The 17,802-nt window shown below is 45.1% G+C and overlaps 1 protein-coding gene across 5 annotated transcripts in view; it reads right to left on the bottom strand.

Annotated features, from left to right (window-relative positions):
• The window catches only part of BMF (Bcl2 modifying factor), an 83,496-nt gene that overhangs the window by 24,091 nt on the left and 41,603 nt on the right, over positions 1-17,802 (bottom strand). For all 5 annotated transcript variants that reach the window (XM_083620049.1, XM_083620048.1, XM_083620046.1 and 2 more), the window contains 2 exons: positions 16,106-16,426; positions 12,400-12,563 (listed from right to left, as the gene is read on the bottom strand). In XM_083620049.1, coding sequence (XP_083476175.1) covers positions 12,400-12,563; positions 16,106-16,421 — 480 coding nt within the window. In that variant the 5' untranslated portion in view covers positions 16,422-16,426. The remainder of the gene's footprint in view (positions 1-12,399; positions 12,564-16,105; positions 16,427-17,802) is intronic.

Below are 17,802 nucleotides of genomic sequence, written 5' to 3'. Positions count from 1 at the left end.
TTGAAAATTAGGCACCATTGGATGCCAGATCCCAGTTTCAAAAATCAGAGACATGTGCAGAGACAGGGTTGGATGGAGCGATCCAGTGAGTAGAGTTGTGCTCACAGCATGCTGCTGCTGAAGGAAGGGGGAGGAGATTTATCAGAGTTCCCCCTTCCCTTGCAGCCCCCCAAAATCTGCTCCGGAGTGTCAGAAGGCCATCCAGAACAGAATGGGAAGCAGTGCAGGAAACAGCAGGGGCAATTGCTGGATTGTACCTCCTTCTGCGGGTGGAAGGAGCTCTTCCATTTGTGGAAGACCGACTCTGGATTCAAGCCATTGTCATTGTTCTACACAGCTGCACGTTTATGACGTGTGCTGCCTCCCTTATATCCCATAACGCTGTGATGTAGATTAAAGGGGAAGCCCCCTTAAAACAAAGGACCCCTGGCAACTCCAGGACTGTTTCTCTTTCTGGTTCCCTTCAGTTATCAGCATGAAGTCTGCTTATTCTCATTCATAATGCCTCATTTGTTAACAATGGCCTTTTATTTCCTTCCAAAGCGGCAGAGAATGGAAGCCTGGTTTAAGCTGACCAGGGTTGACCCAAGACATTAAGAAAGCCCAAGCAGCTGTGCCACATGACCGAAAAAGCTCACATCTCAGCTGTGCAGGCTGAGAGAAGCACTCCAGTATCTTCTGTGACATTGAAAGGATTCTGAAAGCATACCAGTTGGTTCCCTTGCAGGATCACCAACTCCCCCAATTGACTGCTTGGGTAAATTCAGGAGTCAGGTCTGCTCTAATGATGGATATAACTCTGAACTCCCAATAATTACCTTTTTGGAGAATATATATACATATATATTCACTCTACAACAGGGGTCAGCAACCTAAGGCCCATGGGACGGAAGCAGCCCGCAGAGGCAGTTTGACAGGCCCACGAGCCGCCCCTGAACCGAACCTCCCACTCGCGCACTGCGCTAAACCGGCGCAGTACGGCATGGGGTCTTGCTTCCGTGGTGCCGAAAATTGCATCTGTGCACGAGCAGACACCAAAAATTGAGGGAGCTTGCGTGATCCGGCCCACAGAGGGATCTCTGTGGAACCAATCCGGCCCAGGCAAGATAAACCTGGCTGACCCCTGCTCTACAAGAACCAGGAAGTGACAACCTTTTTACCCAGTTAAGAAGAGTGGGATTATGTGTGCAGAACAGCAGTTCTGGGGAGAGGCAGAGAGTTTAAAAGAAGGCAAGAAACACTTTGAGGTGTAGGATATCCCTCTGTCTGGGGATGAGCTGTGAGGTAGTATATTGGATGCACAACAGGAGTGCAATGCTGCTTGTTTCTCCATTTATGTTCTCCTTGTGTATTTTGGGAACATTGCTGCAGTTACAGAAAGCATTGGGAAACTGAGGCCCAGGGACCCAATGTGGCCCTCCATGCCTCTCTTCCTGGCCCTCAAGATTCTCCCCAGACCACACCCCTCTCCAGCCTTGCTCCATGCCCTCCTTGGTGGAAATGTCTCCTGGCGCTGTGATCATGCCTGTTGCTTGCCTAGATGGAGAAATGCATTTGTAGAAACCTCTGAGTTCTGCTGACTGGAATGAGCCCTCCTGTATATAGCTAAAAGTCTGATGCACTTTTGCCTCTGCCCACCCCACTCCCAAATTGCGCCCCTGAAAGGTTGCCCACAGAAAATGTGGCCCTGGGGCTGAAGGTCCCCACTCCTGTCCTATGGAAACTTCTCACTGCTGAGGAAATGGGCAGCATAGAACAGTATGCATAAAATAAAAAGAACCAGCTTCCCGAACTTAAAAGTGCTTAAGTGTCACAGGTCCAGCTTCTCCCATGACCACTGCAGACACCTCACCCCACCTCTCTCTCAAAAAAGTGCCCTTCAACCTTGTCCTACACGATATAAATTATGTTCCTTTGTGGGATACGGTCAATCCAGCAGCTGTTGTAAATACCAAGGAATCCGTTATATGTTATTCCAGTCAGTGTCGAATTCAAAAAACTTCCTAAGACATTTACAGGTGTGCAAGTGTGTGTTCTGAAGATAAGGAAAAAGAATTCAGAAGAAAGGAATAATGTTGGATGAAATACTCACAGAGTGTAATCTAAAAGTAATTTTTCAAAATATCTGAGATCTTATTTCCATCACTGTGTTGCTAATTGGGACATCTGGTGCAATGAAATAGATTTTTTCAAGCAGCTGAGCACTTTACACAAGAGAGCAAACTTTTATTAATGGCGTGGATGTAAAAAAAAAAATCATTTTGGCCCAATCTTTAAAAAAGACCAAGGTGTGGCCACTTCCAAACTTTCAGCGAAGCTTTTATCGGACTAGACGGAGTCAGTGTTAACTCTGAAGTTGCCATTCCAACAACATAAAATGGAACTCTGAAGACTGGAGCAGAAAATCAAGGGGACTCCAACAACCAAAACACAAACCGATGAGTATGATATGCAAAACAAAGTATGCAGCGCACAGAAGCCAGAAGCTGAGTCACTTGAAAAGTTGTTTTGCCTGCCAGGGGCCTGGAGGCAAACTGTGCTGCCACAGGACAGATTACACATTAGGTAAAACAAGGAAATCACTCAAGTTCCCCAAGGCAACAGAGGTCAGGAACATGGAGAAGGAAGTTGGCGGGCAGTGGGCAGAGTGAGGGGAAGCAGAAGTAGTCACAGAACAACAAGCACAACCGTAGACACCTCTGTTCTTACTATTAAAAAGAAGGTAGCGAACTAGGAAGAAAACTGTCCAGCTGTGCTAATGGTTCTCTAATATTTAATTTTCAACCCAAACTCAGAGGGGAAGATGAGAGAGATCCTTCAGGTACCATGCGCCTGTCACATAAAATGCAAGCTTATGAAAAGGGTGTGTGTGGAAATGCATCAAACACACAATAGTCTTCCCATTAGACTTGAAATTAAAAAAAACCCCACCTAACTATTTTAAGAAGGACGCCACTGAGCATTTCAGAACAGTGCAGTATATTTCAGGAAAAAGTGACTTGGTAAGCAGGGACGGGGGAGGGGGGAAAGTTATATTCTGGCCACATAAGCAATAATATGGGCCAACACAGAGTCTGTACAGGGAAAGATACTGCCCAAGGGTTTTTCAGGGTGTGTGTGTGTGCAGTGGCAGACCTCTCAAATGTCAGAGGCACCCCACCTCTTGCCTTTCATTCTGAATCATAGCTGCAGCCCTCCTCCTCCTGAGGACTGAACTGGTTGTGCTCCCCTAAATCCACCTTTGATGTGTGACCCAATGTATTTTCTGGAAGATTGTATAAGTGGACTATTCCTCAGTATGCTTACAATTAAAAATAACCATTCTCTTCCATCTCTGTGTTTCAGGACTGAGGCTGCAGGAAGTGGTAGCAAGAGCCAGTTGACTTCCAAGCCAGAGAAGATAACCGCAGGCCACCATTTTCCCAGGCCCACAAGACGTGGCCCTTCTTGTCTTGCTTAACTCTGATGGTTTGTTTAGTTTCTTGCTCTGTATGCAACAAAAAGGAAGGAAGGGTGCTCTATACCCAACACAGGCTCTCAACTCTGTTGGTTTTGGAATTGGCAATCCCCGAGACTCTGTTCAAGGGTTTTGAAAAAAGGGTTCCAAGTCAAGCAATACAAGCATACAAGCCTCACAAACTGTTGTTGTTGTAACAACAATTTATTGCCTGCCCTTCACCTGAAGGCCCCAGGGCCAGTTATAACAATTAAAACACAGCCTTAATATTAAATAACATAAAGGCAAGTATACTCACGCCTATCCTAAAAAAAAAAAAAAAAGCAATCCCAGCAAAAAAAAGAGGGAAATGTGGCTTCATTTCATTGGCCCAAGGTATGCTTTCAGATGACAAAGCAAAAACCTTTACGAAAATGGTTGTGAATTTTTATGTGTATAGGCCACCAGATGGCTTCCCCATTGATCCTACGCATTAAGAATCAACAGCAGGATTGGCATGGAGTTTGCCCAACTGAAACATATTCTAGGAGGGAATTAAAGTGCAGCTCAACATCCTCTGGCAACTTCCTCTGCCTTCCTCAAGCCATCTCTCCTCTCAACCTACAGCACAACTGCACAAGTATGGTCCTGTGTATGTATGGTCATAGGATACGTGCTTCAGACTACAATTCATTTTCCAATTGCCTTAAAAAAAAAGTTCTTTCCTTCTTCAGCTCATCCTCTCCCTCATCTGTGCTTCTAGAATGGATGTCAGATGCTGGCCCTTGGTAGTTCCAATGTCTTCACTAAAAGAAGATCCACACTTTATACTCCACTACGGTACAGGCGTTAACAATCTGCCTCAGTGATGAAGACCAAGTATAAAGGATAAATGCGCATTCAGAATGCTCACACCAGGAAGAAGCACCTGCACTTCCTTTCCAAAGCATTTGGCGATGTCCTCTTTACACATATTCACAGCAGCTAATACTGGTCAACTACTACCACGGCGTTTCTGTGCGCTGCTCTGGTTCGCCAGAAGTGGCTTAGTCATGCTGGCCACATGACCCAGAAGCTGTACACTGGCTCCCTCAGCCAGTAAAGTGAGATGAGCACCGCAACCCCAGAGTTGTCCGCAACTGGACCTAACGGTCAGGGGTCCCTTTACCTTTACTACTGCATAAAGGGATGCGGGTGGCGCTGTGGTCTAAACCACATAGCCTAGGGCTTGCCGATCAGAAGGTCGGCAGTTCGAATCCCCATGATGGGGTGAGCTCCCATTGCTCGGTCCCAGCTCCTGCCAACCTAGCAGTTCGAAAGCATGTCAAAGTGCAAGTAGATAAATAGGCACCGCTCTGGCGGGAAGGTAAAGGGTGTTTCTGTGCGCTGCTCTGGTTCGCCAGAAGTAGCTTAGTCATGCTGGCCACATGACCTGGAAGCTGTACGCCGGCTCCCTCGACCAGTAAAGTGAGATGAGCGCCGCAACCCCCGAGTTGTCTGCGACTGGACCTAATGGTCAGGGGTCCCTTTACCTTCACCATACTGCTGCATAAAGAGTGAAAAATGGCAGTTTGCCAAGGTAGCTATCTGAAGGCAGCAAGACCCCTGGCTGGAGACCAGATAGTCCTAGGAGTGCAAACTTCCTTCAGTACTACTAACTTGCAGTGGTGCTTCCTGCAACAATCCAGTTCTGAGAATCGATTCCTAACTTGCTCTTAAGATTTTGTATAAGCAAGTCAATGGAAGCAGGTTGCCAGAAAAATTCTCAGTAGTGGCGCCCAGTGGCGTAGCGTGGGGGGTGCAGGGGGGGCCGGCTGCACCGGGCGCAACATCTGGGGGTTAGGGTTAGGGTGCGCAAATCCACGGGTTAGGGGGCGCAAATTACTTGCCTTGCCCGGGTGCTGACAACCCACGCTACGCCACTGGTGGCGCCCTCCCTGTGGAACGCCCTCCCACCAGATGTCAAAGAGAACAACAACTACTAGACTTTTAGAAGACATCTGAAGGCAGCCCTGTTTAGGGAGGCTTTTAATGTTTGATATATGACAGTATTTTAATATTTCTTGGAAGCCGCCCAGAGTGGCTGGGGAGGCCCAGCCAGATGGGCGGGGTATAAATAATAAAATTATTATTATTATTATAAGCACACGGCTTTATTTTGCAACACACACACACAAAATCCTTCTTCTCCTAAGAAGCCAATGGACGAGGATTCTTTCACTTAAGCCATCTTTTAGCTGATGCCCCAAGGAGAATGAGGAAGGGGGAGTGGCCTGTGTTTACACTACACAGAACTGGAGGTAGAAGTGGAACTTTCAGATCTACCGGATGAAGCGACTCAGAAAATCTTGAGACAGAGCTACACTCCTTCTCTGTTGGAGACACACAAAGGCCAGCAGTCAGGTGCAGCACCAAAGTCTCAGCTAATTCAGCCTCTTGTCAGCAGTTGTGATGACTCAGAGGCTAAATATAGAGAGCGATTTAAACAGTGCTGGCCGCAGAGCAAATACTACCCAGCTTCTCCATCTCTCACGCACAGCCATACACATGCATACGCCCTGGACGTTTTTTCTTCTTCCTATGTCTAACTTCAAAAAACAAACACTCCCCCCCACCAAAAAAGCCCCACAAGCAGCCTAAAGAGGTACATTTCTTGGCTCTGGTGTCTTTTCGTTGTCATCGCCTGGGGCTCCATTGCCTCATACTAATCAGGGTTAATAAAAGCAACATTGGAAAAAAAGGGGGGAGATTGTGTGCAATGCAGAGTTTCGTTCTGCATGAAACTGCAGCAAAGGGTAAAGGAAATGATCCCCTTTTGGGGGGAGCCCTTGGTAATCAAAGCTCCGCCCATTTAGATCCACTGACAAGAGCACCTTTGAAAGGCTGTGACAGGTTTGCCTCCCTTGGTGTGTCTTCTGCAGAAGCAGGGAGAAATTTAACAGTTTGTGTTTCTCCCCTTCTTGCCTCACTGCCATAAACTTTTATTGGTCAATATATACAGCTCTCAATTACAACTCATTTTCAACATAAATGTCCCTGAAGCCCCAAAGCATTATCTCAGCAAGATCTGGAGGCCAGAGCAGGGGGACTGGAGTCAGGTCTCCTGGATTTTATTGACAGTTATGCAGCCCTCAGTACCGCGAGAATAAATTGCCTCCCATTTCTTATAGACTCCCTGTCTATTACAGGAGACTCTAGCCAAAATACAGTCAAGTGGAAACTGATTGCTTTTGTTGCTGTTCTAAAGGCTGCACACTGTTGAGTTAACATTTGCAAGAGGTCTTACCCATCGCTATAATCTCATGCATCCTTATTTGGGACGGATAGAGCAATCTAATATCAAGGTGTGTAAATTTAGAACAGGGAGATCTTGGGCTGTCTTTGCTGAACCAGAGCTACGCAAGCATATTTCCCTCATCCCAGCTCGGCCAGCAACATGCCGGCATGCGTCCCTTAACATGGCTATTCTGGCTTAGCCTGTGTATCTTGAACCAACTTAAGTCCGAAATAGGGAGTGTTGTAGAAGTGGGGCAGGACAAAGATAGACCTGCACCTATTTGAAATCTCTTCCAGCCTAGTCACGTGACCTGGCAACCCGGTGGAACATACGCAAGCAAAGATAGTTGTTGTGTAAGTCAAACTCTATTTTAAAGGCCAGATCAGCCAGTGGTAGCCTTGCTGCTGAATGGAGTTTGGAATAATGGTAACTTAAAGGTAAAGGGACCCCTGACCATTAGGTCCAGTCGTGACCAACTCTGAGGTTGCAGCGCTCATCTCGTTTTATTGGCCGAGGGAGCCGGCATACAGCTTCTGGGTCATGTGGCCAGCATGACTAAGCCGCTTCTGGCAAACCAGAGCAGTGCACGGAAACACTGTTTACCTTCCCACCGGAGCAGTACCTATTTATCTACTTGCACTTTGACGTGCTTTCAAACTGCTAGGTTGGCAGGAGCTGGGACCGAGCAACAGGAGCTCACTCCGTCACGGGGATTCAAACCGCTGACCTTCTGATCAGCAAGTCCTAGGCTCTGTGGTTTAACCCACAGTGCCACCTGCGTCCCTAATGGTAACTTAACACCAGCTTAATTTAATCCGTCATAAATTGCACCAGCTTCCTATACTTAGGATTGCACCATGAGCCACAGTGAGCAGGTCTTACTTGTGAGCAAACACTATAGGTCCATGTTCTGCACACAAAGGATCCAACAGCTGTTCCTTAGATGGGTTGGCATCCCACAATCAGTTCTGAGGCCCTGTAGATAAAGAACCTCAAAATGGTTCATTTTTTTTAATGTTTAAAAAAGATGGATTAATGTACTTTGGTATCCTGCAAATCAGAATCTGACTTTAACATTACTTTGCCTACTTACCCTGTATCAGTACTGCTTGACTGCATTTTTATGCAGTATACGTAAAAATAAATCCACAGAAAATGGGACAATGAGAACATATCATAAAGCCAAACACTACCTTAAAATGGAGCAAGAAAGTATTAGTTATGTGCAAGGAGAGAGCCTGTCTAATCTCAGTTAGCATGGAGTTCCACAGGCTTGGGCCCACTACACTGAAAGCACATAAACTGAATATTAAAGAGAGTGTAATTTGTCTAATAAATTAACAGAGCAGTTGGGTGCATCTTTTTGAATATGAGTCAGCTCAAACCCCAATGAAACTACTCCCATGGAGAATATGCACATGGAATTATGTACATTTTAAATGCTGGAAGCCTGGTTTTGGATAGTCTTCTACCTCAAAGACCAGCTCCATAGCTTATCTTCTTTGATAAATTTACAGAGAATCTTGGTCTCCAATATTGACAAGGAAAAGGTCTCTGCTTTAGGTGTTCATCTTGTACTGTTTTTAGGCCTATCTTCAGTTGTTTTTAAAAACTGTTTTAGCTGTTTTGTGGTATATTTGCAAATCTCCTTGAGACCTATCTATGGTGGCTGCCATAACATCAGGCCAGATCTATGAGCATGTAGGGGAATGGGGGAGATTCGCACGCTGTGGATAGAAGGCTGCCCTGTCTCACTCCTAGATTGTTCTACTTTCAGATGCTGCCACTGGTGGGACGCCACCAGAAGTGCATCTACTCTAGTTCAGCTTTCGGTTGGCACCCTGGAGGCTCCCCCAGCGGTTTACGTGCTGTCCTGTCAGCGAAGCAGAACAGAAGCTGCTTGCCACGGCCTTTGGCCAACTTTTGGGTTGCTCCAAAAGTGCCATTTGGAGCCATTGAACCAGACGGAGGCAACTGCACGGGCAAGACAAAGTCTCCCTGGCCTCCGACGTCCTTCCCAACCGAAAGAAAAGCGACTGGACAGCGCTCCGTTATCTTTGCCAAAAACGAGAGGAGAAAGTTGGCAAAGAGCGAGGCGGGAAGGAAAAGACGGTATTAGCATAAGCGTAGCGATAAATAAAACCTTCAATGGTCTCAAACATCGCTCCGTACAAACACAAAAAGCCTCCCTGCCAGCAGAGTGCCAGTTATCAGTCCAAAGACTGAGCGGTGAAGACCCAGCGCTTAAGTTCTTCCCCACCTGTGTCCAGGGCTTCTCTCTCTCTTTAAAAACAAAACAAATGTTCAGCTAGGGCTCTCCCTCTCCTTTACAACACTCTATTATTTCAGCTGAAAGGGAAAGAGCCCCTCCTCTCTTGGCTGCATGAGGTCGTAGTAAAGAGGGATGCTTTTGTTTACTAACTCTTCCACATGCTTGGCTGACACGCGATTCTCCGGCCTCCACAGAAAGTCTCTCTCTCACCCTCCTTTTGCTCTGCAGTCAGTTCCTCAGGGACTCGGGTGCCACGGCAACACACACACTCCTTGCCCGAAGATGAAGAAAAGGGAGGGGACCGGCCAATTTTCTTTTTTTGGTTACAGGTTTTATTTCCCCCCTCCTCCTGGGGCATTCTTGGACACATTTCCCAGACAAAGACATCGGATAGCTACACTCCCCAGATGGAAAGGGTCGAGTTACAACCAGTTCTGTGGCTTCCCTTCAGGACTCTTTTGACAGAAGAAGGAGGGGAAAAAGGCACCCAGTTAACCTTTACTACTCTGGGCAAAGTTAGCTACGCCACAGATGAGTTCGAGGACGCATATTGAAGAAATACTATCTAAGGGCAGGAGTGAAGGGTGGGGGAGATAATGATGTCCATAGTGGTGGTAGGGGAGATTTTTTTATTTTTAAAAATCCCTCCCCATGTGAACCTTCCACGTGCACACAAAGCAACAAAATGGGATGCCACCAGACAGTATGAACAGTTGGTTTTAAATGTTCCAGTTAACCTTTTTTCACATCTGCTTTCTTAGATCAAATAACTTTGGGGACTGCACTCTTTTGCCTTGAACACACACACCCCCCCCCCAAAGAAAAACCCTAGCTCAAGTGCAACCATACCCCAACCAAGAATGCAGAAAGAAGTCCTGGGAAGGAAAGGAATAAATAAGATGGGTATGCAACAACAGCAGCAAGAATACTCATTGCAAAGTATTGGAAGACCCAAGATTTACCCACCCTGGAAGAGTGGCAGATGAAGGTGATGGACTATATGGAATTAGCGGAAATGACTGGCAGAATCCGAGACCTGGGAGAAGAGTTGGTGGAAGAAGATTGGAAGAAATTTAAAGACTATCTGCAGAAACACTGTAAAATTAATGAATGTTAAAAATGATGTTGGATTGAAAATAAGTGGCAATAGCAACAAAGTTAATGAGAATATGCAAAAATGAATTGATAATGGATGAAAATATAGAGTTATAATATGTTAAGATATAGAGTTAAGATAAACGAAAGAGGGTAAGGATTTGCTGATTTTGATTATTTAAATGGGAATACAAAAAGGGGAGGTGTGAGGAGGTCAAGGAAACAAGCTTATGAGTTTAAAGTTACAAAAAATGGATTTGTTTTTAATTCTTTTTTATCTGTTTTTTGTATTTTGCATTTTTATTTTTATTTTTTATTTTTTATGTATTTTTGTATGTTTTCTTTTTTATCTTTTTCTTTTCCTATGGTTTTTTTTGTATTCTGTAAACCTACGTTTTTGTAACATTTCAATAAATATTAAAAAAAAGGAATAAATAAGATAGTAGCACAAGACTCTGAGATAAACAATGGGCAGCTGGAATGTGAATGTCTGGCCCCATGTGGGACATGAGCCAAAAAAAAGTGCATGCACATCCTTCTCCCTGGGTTGATCCCGAATCTGCATAGACAGCTGTCCCAGAATGCCTAAAGGAAACATCTATGGATGCAGAATGTCAGACTCTCGCCTTCCACAGCCACTGCCCACATCCATTCCGCACATGACCCAAACCCACAAGAACTTCCTGAATCTTGCTCCCACTTCTGTCCAGTTGGAAACAGCCACAGTGAGACAATGCGCCTGAATTTATGTCCCTTAAAGCAGCTCAGATGAACATCTTATCTTACAAAGAGACATCCACATTATTAAAAAGTGCAGGTTTCCTTTTTAGAAAGCTTGGTATGTTCGGTTACAGAACTCTCTGGCCCCGGACCAAGGCTTTGGCCCTGTGACACAACTTGCACTCATCCTTGGAAGAGAAGCAGAACCCACAGCAATGATAAGCTCTGGCATGCAAGTCTTCACAGCTGAAGTGGAAATCTGCCCAGGCCCAGATAGCATCATTCTGGGTATGTTAAAACAAACTGGTTTTAACGGTCTTGGCTCTCCCCCAAAGAATTCTGGGAATTTTTATTTTTGTTTCAGCACTGAGATTTCTGTTTAAGAATGTTCCACAGGGGCTGAGGAGAGACCAGCCACAGCAACAGTGAGGGTAGTTTACACAGAAGTAACTGGGGGTCTGGGCGAGATGTAGAGCAGAGGGGCCACCCTATGCCCAGAGGTGACCTTAGCTCCTCTCAGACTGCAAAGAAGAGAGGTCTGAAGCTCAAGACCTTAACTTTCTTCCTTTGGTTTGAAATATTAAAAAATCAGAAAAGCCCAAGGTGAAACTTCTGACACCTTGTGGTTATACAGGTGCCTTTCCTTGCAAAGAAATTAAAACACAAAGCAATACTCCTAAATAGTGGGTTGGAGCCAGGATCCTTTAATGTGGCTATCAATACTGTACACTGCAGTCCAGCCCAAGGGCACATTTACATCAAGCATTTAAAGCACTACAATACCACTTTAAACAGTCATGGCTTCCTCCCAAAGAATTCTGGGGGCTATAGTTTGTTAAGGGTGCTGAGAGTTGTTAGGGGTACTCATTCGCATCATGGCTTGCAGATCCTGCAGTGAGCAGGGGATTGGACTAAATCACTTCCAGCTCTATGATTCTACAAGGGGAATTTGAGTGAGCAGGAGACTTTGGGATAGTTGAAGTGAAAAAGCTAGAGGAGCAGGAGGAGGGGGAGAATGCATGTGAGAAACCAAAGGTATGCACGGTACGGAGGCATATATCTGGGGTGGGGGCTAAACTCGCTCTCTGGCATGAGCCAACCCACAGTTTATTGAGAAGAGCAGACAGGCCCTTTCCTCAACCATTTTGCTGACTTCTCAGTCGGTCCTACAGGATTTGGTGAGGGCCATTAAGAATGAAGCCCGCTCCTAACTTCATAACTCCTCATGAGGCCTATTCGTTAGTCGTGCTGCAAGAGAAATTGGCTTTATGTAAAGAAATAATATTGTTCTGCAGACTGATGCTTTGTGCGAAGGAGGGCGGAAAAACCCCCGAAAAATAAAACAGAATGATTATTTTTAAAAAGACCATTGAACAAAGAGGAAATATGGTTCAAAAAACAATTTCCCAAATGTATATTATTAAAACAGTAGTGTGTGTGTGTGTGTGTGTGTGTGTGTGTGTGTGTATAGGCTATCTAACGGAAAAAGAAGAGAGAACACATTTGGCCAAACCAAATAAAGCATCCTCAACAGTGAATAAAGTCCCCCCCCCACTCCACCACCAACACTCCACTTTCCTTGCCCAAAAGACAACCTACCCTCTGTAGGTGCAGCCTGTGAAACTGGTCCGCAATGCACTGTAACTTCCGTGCAATCTGAACTTCAGTTCGCAGTTCCTGTGGGCTTTCCCGAGGTTCCTCCCGGAGGTGTGGACTCAATGAGAAACCAATGGGGTTGACATGTAAACGGAACCCGGCGTTCCCTGCCAAACATCAGAGAAGAGTCAGGGGCTTATAGCCTCTCACATATGTGAGCAATCCTTCTGCCATGAACAGCACACCGGAAGAGAATACAGCAAGAAAATAAAATGTCTCATTTGAATTAAGCAAAGCACTTATAGCTAAACTTCAATCACCTTTTAGAAAGCTAAGGGATCCATGACTGGCAATACCTGCTCAGGACCCTCCACATTGGGCAACTGAGTCTATAAGACTCCATTTTAATTTCCCACAATGCTCTAGAATGACACTGCACTGGGACCTCTGGGTTTTTGTAGGAAACTACAATGACACTCACAGCCACCCTAGAGTACTGCCGCCTCTGCTGGGTAAACCTAAGGATGCTCACAGGTAAAAGAGGAAGCCCTCCATGGGGCAGTTTCCCCAGTGGCTCCTCTGAGGGAAGTGCAGAGGTTGGCAGTGCAAAAATGGGCCACTCTGTTTGTGGAATGCTGCCCCCAGGGAAACACACGTGGCACTATCACTGTCAGCTTTTCAACACCAGAAGACTTTCCTGGTTGTTCAAACTTTTGGTTATTAATTGGCGGCATACTTCAGCACGATTTCTGGCCTGTTTGTGGTGTTCATCTTATCACAGGGTGGGGTGGGATTTATCCTTCTTATAGTATTGTTGGATGAGCATTTGGTTTTACTGTATTTTTCCAATGAATTTGTTCACAAACCTTTGTGTGTTTTATGGACTTGGATGTGCCACATTATAGGTCACTTTTAGTCTCTAAGCCGACGACAGGAAATCAGTGGACCTCCAGATTTTGCTTGATTTTCCAGCTCTCATCACACCCAACCACTGGTCTCGCTGGCAGAGGCTGATGGGTGTTGGAAGCCCAGCAAACATCTGGAGGACCACGGATTCCATGCTTTATGCAACAGCAGTTCATAGAATTTCATGAGAAGTATCACGGGGCCAGCTGGACACCTTTTTGGAGCAGATAAAAAGATTCAACCATCCCCTTAAACTGGGGATGGGGAACTTATGGCCCCCCAAGTGTCCTTGGACTCCAATTCCCATCAGCCCCAGCCCCATTGGTCAAGGATTATCGGTGTTGTAATCCAATAACATCAGGAAGGCTAAAGGTTCACCACCTCTGCTTTAAACTCACAGAGGAACATGCAAACACTGTAAATGCTACATTATTTTTCTGTAAAAACAAACAAACCCCCAGACAGAATCATGGACCCTGAATTGCCCCAGTTATGTGATTGTTTTGATTTCAAATAGGCCCAACATCTGGGGGTTGTTGGATGCTGTGGGCCTCCCTCTCTGCCAGGCACAGGCAAACTCAGCCCTACAGATGTTTTAGGACTACAACTCCCATCATCCCTGGCAACTGGTTCTGTTAGCTAGGGATGATGGGAGTTGTAGTCCCAAAAATATCTGGAGGGCCGAGTTTGCCTATGCCTGGTCTCTGCCATCAGATTTGGAAGGTCTGCATGTCTGAGGATGCTGTGAATCTTGTTTCTTAGACTCCCTTCCATAGTTCTAAAGTACGTCAGCCCTGGAGCTGGCACAGTTAATTCTCTACCAAGTGGGAAAGGAAAACCTGTATCCCACTGCCCCCTCACCCACCAGTAGAGTTTTGTATTTGGTGCCAGATCCACCTCTGAGTTGTCCTTCCCATTAGGATTGCCATGTTAAATGATGGCATCTGCATATGGATAGAACAATGGTGCTCATGAAAAATGTATTCTCTGTTTTTAGTTGGTACCTGAATGTGTCCCAGCAGGCAATCTCTTTGCAGAGGCATTCCCTCCTTCATGAGGCAGAAGAGTATTTACTCCAAGTCCCCACACTTCCTAAGCACTGCTGCTTTAAAAATAATTAACACCTTTTCAAAAGATCTCCTGCCCAGTTCACCAGGTTCCCCTTTCCAACAAAAGATTTTCAGTCAATTAGACTGCAGTCCTGTACATACTTACTTGGGAGTAATTTAATGGGACTTCCTTCTGAGCTCCGTGTGAGAGGAGAGGGGATCGCAAATAAGGAGTGGGGCAGAAATTTGTTTCACTATGAAGAAACTTTTAAATTGCTAAATTGCATGAGCTTGCATAGGCGAAAAGCTCTTCAGATGCTAAATTGAAACCAGGGAAAGCCAGGTAATTTAGTCTGTTAAAAGCTGATCAAAAGAAAACATTGTATGCAGTTCTTAAAGGGATAGCAACTCAGTAAGACCACAACTTTGGGGCGGGGCGGGGAGTACATTTCATGGATCTCACTTAAAATTGCGCAGTGGCGTAGCGTGGGGGGTGCAGGGGGGGCCGGCCGCACCGGGCGGAACATCTGGGGGTTAGGGTTAGGGGGCGCAAATCCATGGGTTAGGGGGCGCAAATTACTTGCCTTGCCCCGGGTGCTGACAACCCACGCTACGCCACTGAAATTGCGTATAGTCAAAACACATTGGGTTCAATGGTGGGTGGGATTGCCAAAGTCTTTTTTCCCAGATGCCCATCCCCTTTTGAAAAAATTTTAAAAACTTGCCAAGTGCATGAAGCTGAATGAGCACAAGTTAAATGTGCATAAGGTGCAGGCTTAGTGCTAATATTGTGCAAAGAAACCACAATCTCTATGAAGGTCCAGGCTAATTCTCTCACATTTCTGAATGAATCTTGGTTTTACTATCTCATGCACCATTTATCCCCATGGTTTGGTGTCCCTAAGAACAGTAACTCTAAGATCTACAACACTGTGTCCAGGGAAACTAACATGATAAGCCGATGATATCTTACTGTTCTTGTTCTTTATATCTGACATTATAGGTCTGTGTGCCTCATATAAACTGCTGATGGGTGGATATTTGATGCATGAACTTAATTGCATCCCATTGGTAGACATACAGGTATAAGTGCCATATATGTGATGGACAGAACCACTGAACCAACACATTTTTTTATGTTGAGAAGAAGCATTCAGGTATGCTGCAAGGTTTTGTTCCTTGTTGTGGAGTTGGTGAGATGTAGTGGATTATATGGGACAGGCCTCTCCCACCTTGAAATATCCACACTTCAATTAGATACTGTAAGCCAGGGTTTCCTGGACTTGGGTCTCAGGCTGTTTTTGGAATACAATTCCCATTATCCCTGACCACTACTCCTGCTAGCTAGGGATGATGGGAATTGTAGACCAACAACAGATGGAGACCCAAATTTAGGAAACCCTGCTCTAAGCAGTTTGTTGCCTTTAGAAGAAATACAAAGGAGCTATTTTGACAATAGTCTAAGTTCCATGAGAAACGGAACTTGCTTCTTTAAAATAGCATATATATTTTGAGGTTTTCAGAACTCAGATGAATTGTGGTAATGAATTGTGTTTTTCCCAAATCCAATTTCATGAATCATGGTGCAGTACTGACCATATAGATATTAAGATCCTCCAACTTCAGTCCTTTGTCCCACACAAAGAGAGAACTATATTTCTTTAGAACAATAAGAAGTAACCTAATAATGCCATGAATACTAACACATGACAATTCATTGAGTGCAAAAGTATAGAAACATCCATCATTCTTACCATAGAAGAGTCTCTGGGGCTCTTCAGTGACTCCACAAGGTAACATGACATCCTGGCTAGAAGAGGATGGGTTGAGGGTTTGAGTTGCCTTATCTTGCTGCTTGGCATGCCTGGTACCTGGGCCGCAACAGTGTGTAAGTGGGAAGAGCTGGAATCTCCCCAGAAGGCAGTTGTAAGATTTACTCTGTGTGAAAATGCCAGGAAATGTCATCTCATTGGGTTGACTGGCAAGTCCACAGTCTTCAGAGTGGAAGACATCATCCTCCAGCCCATCTAGATTGGAGAAATCCTCCTCCAGGTAGTCAGGGGAATCCATTTCACCTGCAATTTTTTTTTAAAAAAAGAAAATAGATAAAATGCCACTGAATATCCTAGAGAGGATGCATGGTTTTCTTGGCGCCTTCTTCACAAAACAGCCTATGAATTAGGCTTGGGATAAGAGATAAATGATGGAGGCCAACTGGACCATCTTCCCTCCTTTGCACCCAAAGGTTCAGACTTTTTATGAACTAGGTAGCCACAAGGAGGAAGTCCAAGAAAAGCCTTCAATGATGAATGTTTTAGAATCCAAATACCATGCTAGCTCGTCACAACCACATATACATGTATAAAGACCTTCCATACCCAGTGCTTAGATTTCAAAGTCCTCAATAAATCTAGAGGATTATACAATCACACAAAAATGTTTCAAGGTATTAGTCGTGACTGGTGGATGTACCTGAAGAATAGAATTGGGGGACACCAGGTGCTGGAACCTAATCACAACTAGCAGGATCTACAAAATGCTGGGATTTCGTTGCAATACACTGCTGAAACTAAAAAAAAAAATTCCCTTCCAGTAGCACCTTAAAGACCAACTAAGTTAGTTCTTGGTATGAGCTTTCGTGTGCATGCACACTTTTTCAGATACACTGACACAGAAGTTGCCAGATCCTTCTATATAGTGAGAAGGTAGGGAGGGGTATTACTCAGAAGGGTGGTGGGAATGGGTGATTGGCCACCACCCTTCTGAGTAATACCCCTCCCCACCTTCTCACTATATAGAAGGATCTGGCAACTTCTGTTTCAGTGTATCTGAAGAAGTGTGCATGCACACGAAAGCTCATACCAAGAACTAACTTAGTTGGTCTTTAAGGTGCTACTGGAAGGAATTTTTTTGTTTGTTTTGACTATGGCAGACCAACACGGCTACCTATCTGTAACTGCTGAAACTCTTGAGGATCAAGTAGGACTGGATGGTGACTGTTTGGTAACCAAGCCAAGAAATCCAAAGTGTGCCCCACATTGATAAAATATTCCAACCGAGATCAAAATGGATCCAGAGAACCCTTATAATCCCATAAACACCTGGAGCAGATTGGTCACTGGCAACTCAAACCACCTTAGCCAAAAAGACAAGACAGAAGATGAACTTCTTATTGCCACCGTAAGGGGATCAGATCAACAGAAGTTCTTACTAAGAGGCTTATAACTGCTTCTTGGTGGGAGACAGCATTACTTCCTTCTTGAGTAACAAGTTGGGAATTGCTGGTGACTGCTCATAACTGCAGCCTCTCCTCCAGGTTTAATGGCATAGCAAGTCCGGGGGAAAGGCCACATTTCAACCACAGTGTTGTATCCTTCATGAATTGCTATAAACTATCAAACACTGAACCCCAGAGAAAAACCCCACTGAACCCCCACAGAAAACTTGTAAC

The sequence above is a fragment of the Podarcis filfolensis genome (assembly GCF_964270895.1).
Source record: "Podarcis filfolensis genome assembly, chromosome: 1".
NCBI lineage: Eukaryota > Metazoa > Chordata > Lepidosauria > Squamata > Lacertidae > Podarcis > Podarcis filfolensis.
Note: the sequence above shows the minus strand (reverse complement) of the source record. Positions and strands in the feature narration are given on the sequence as shown.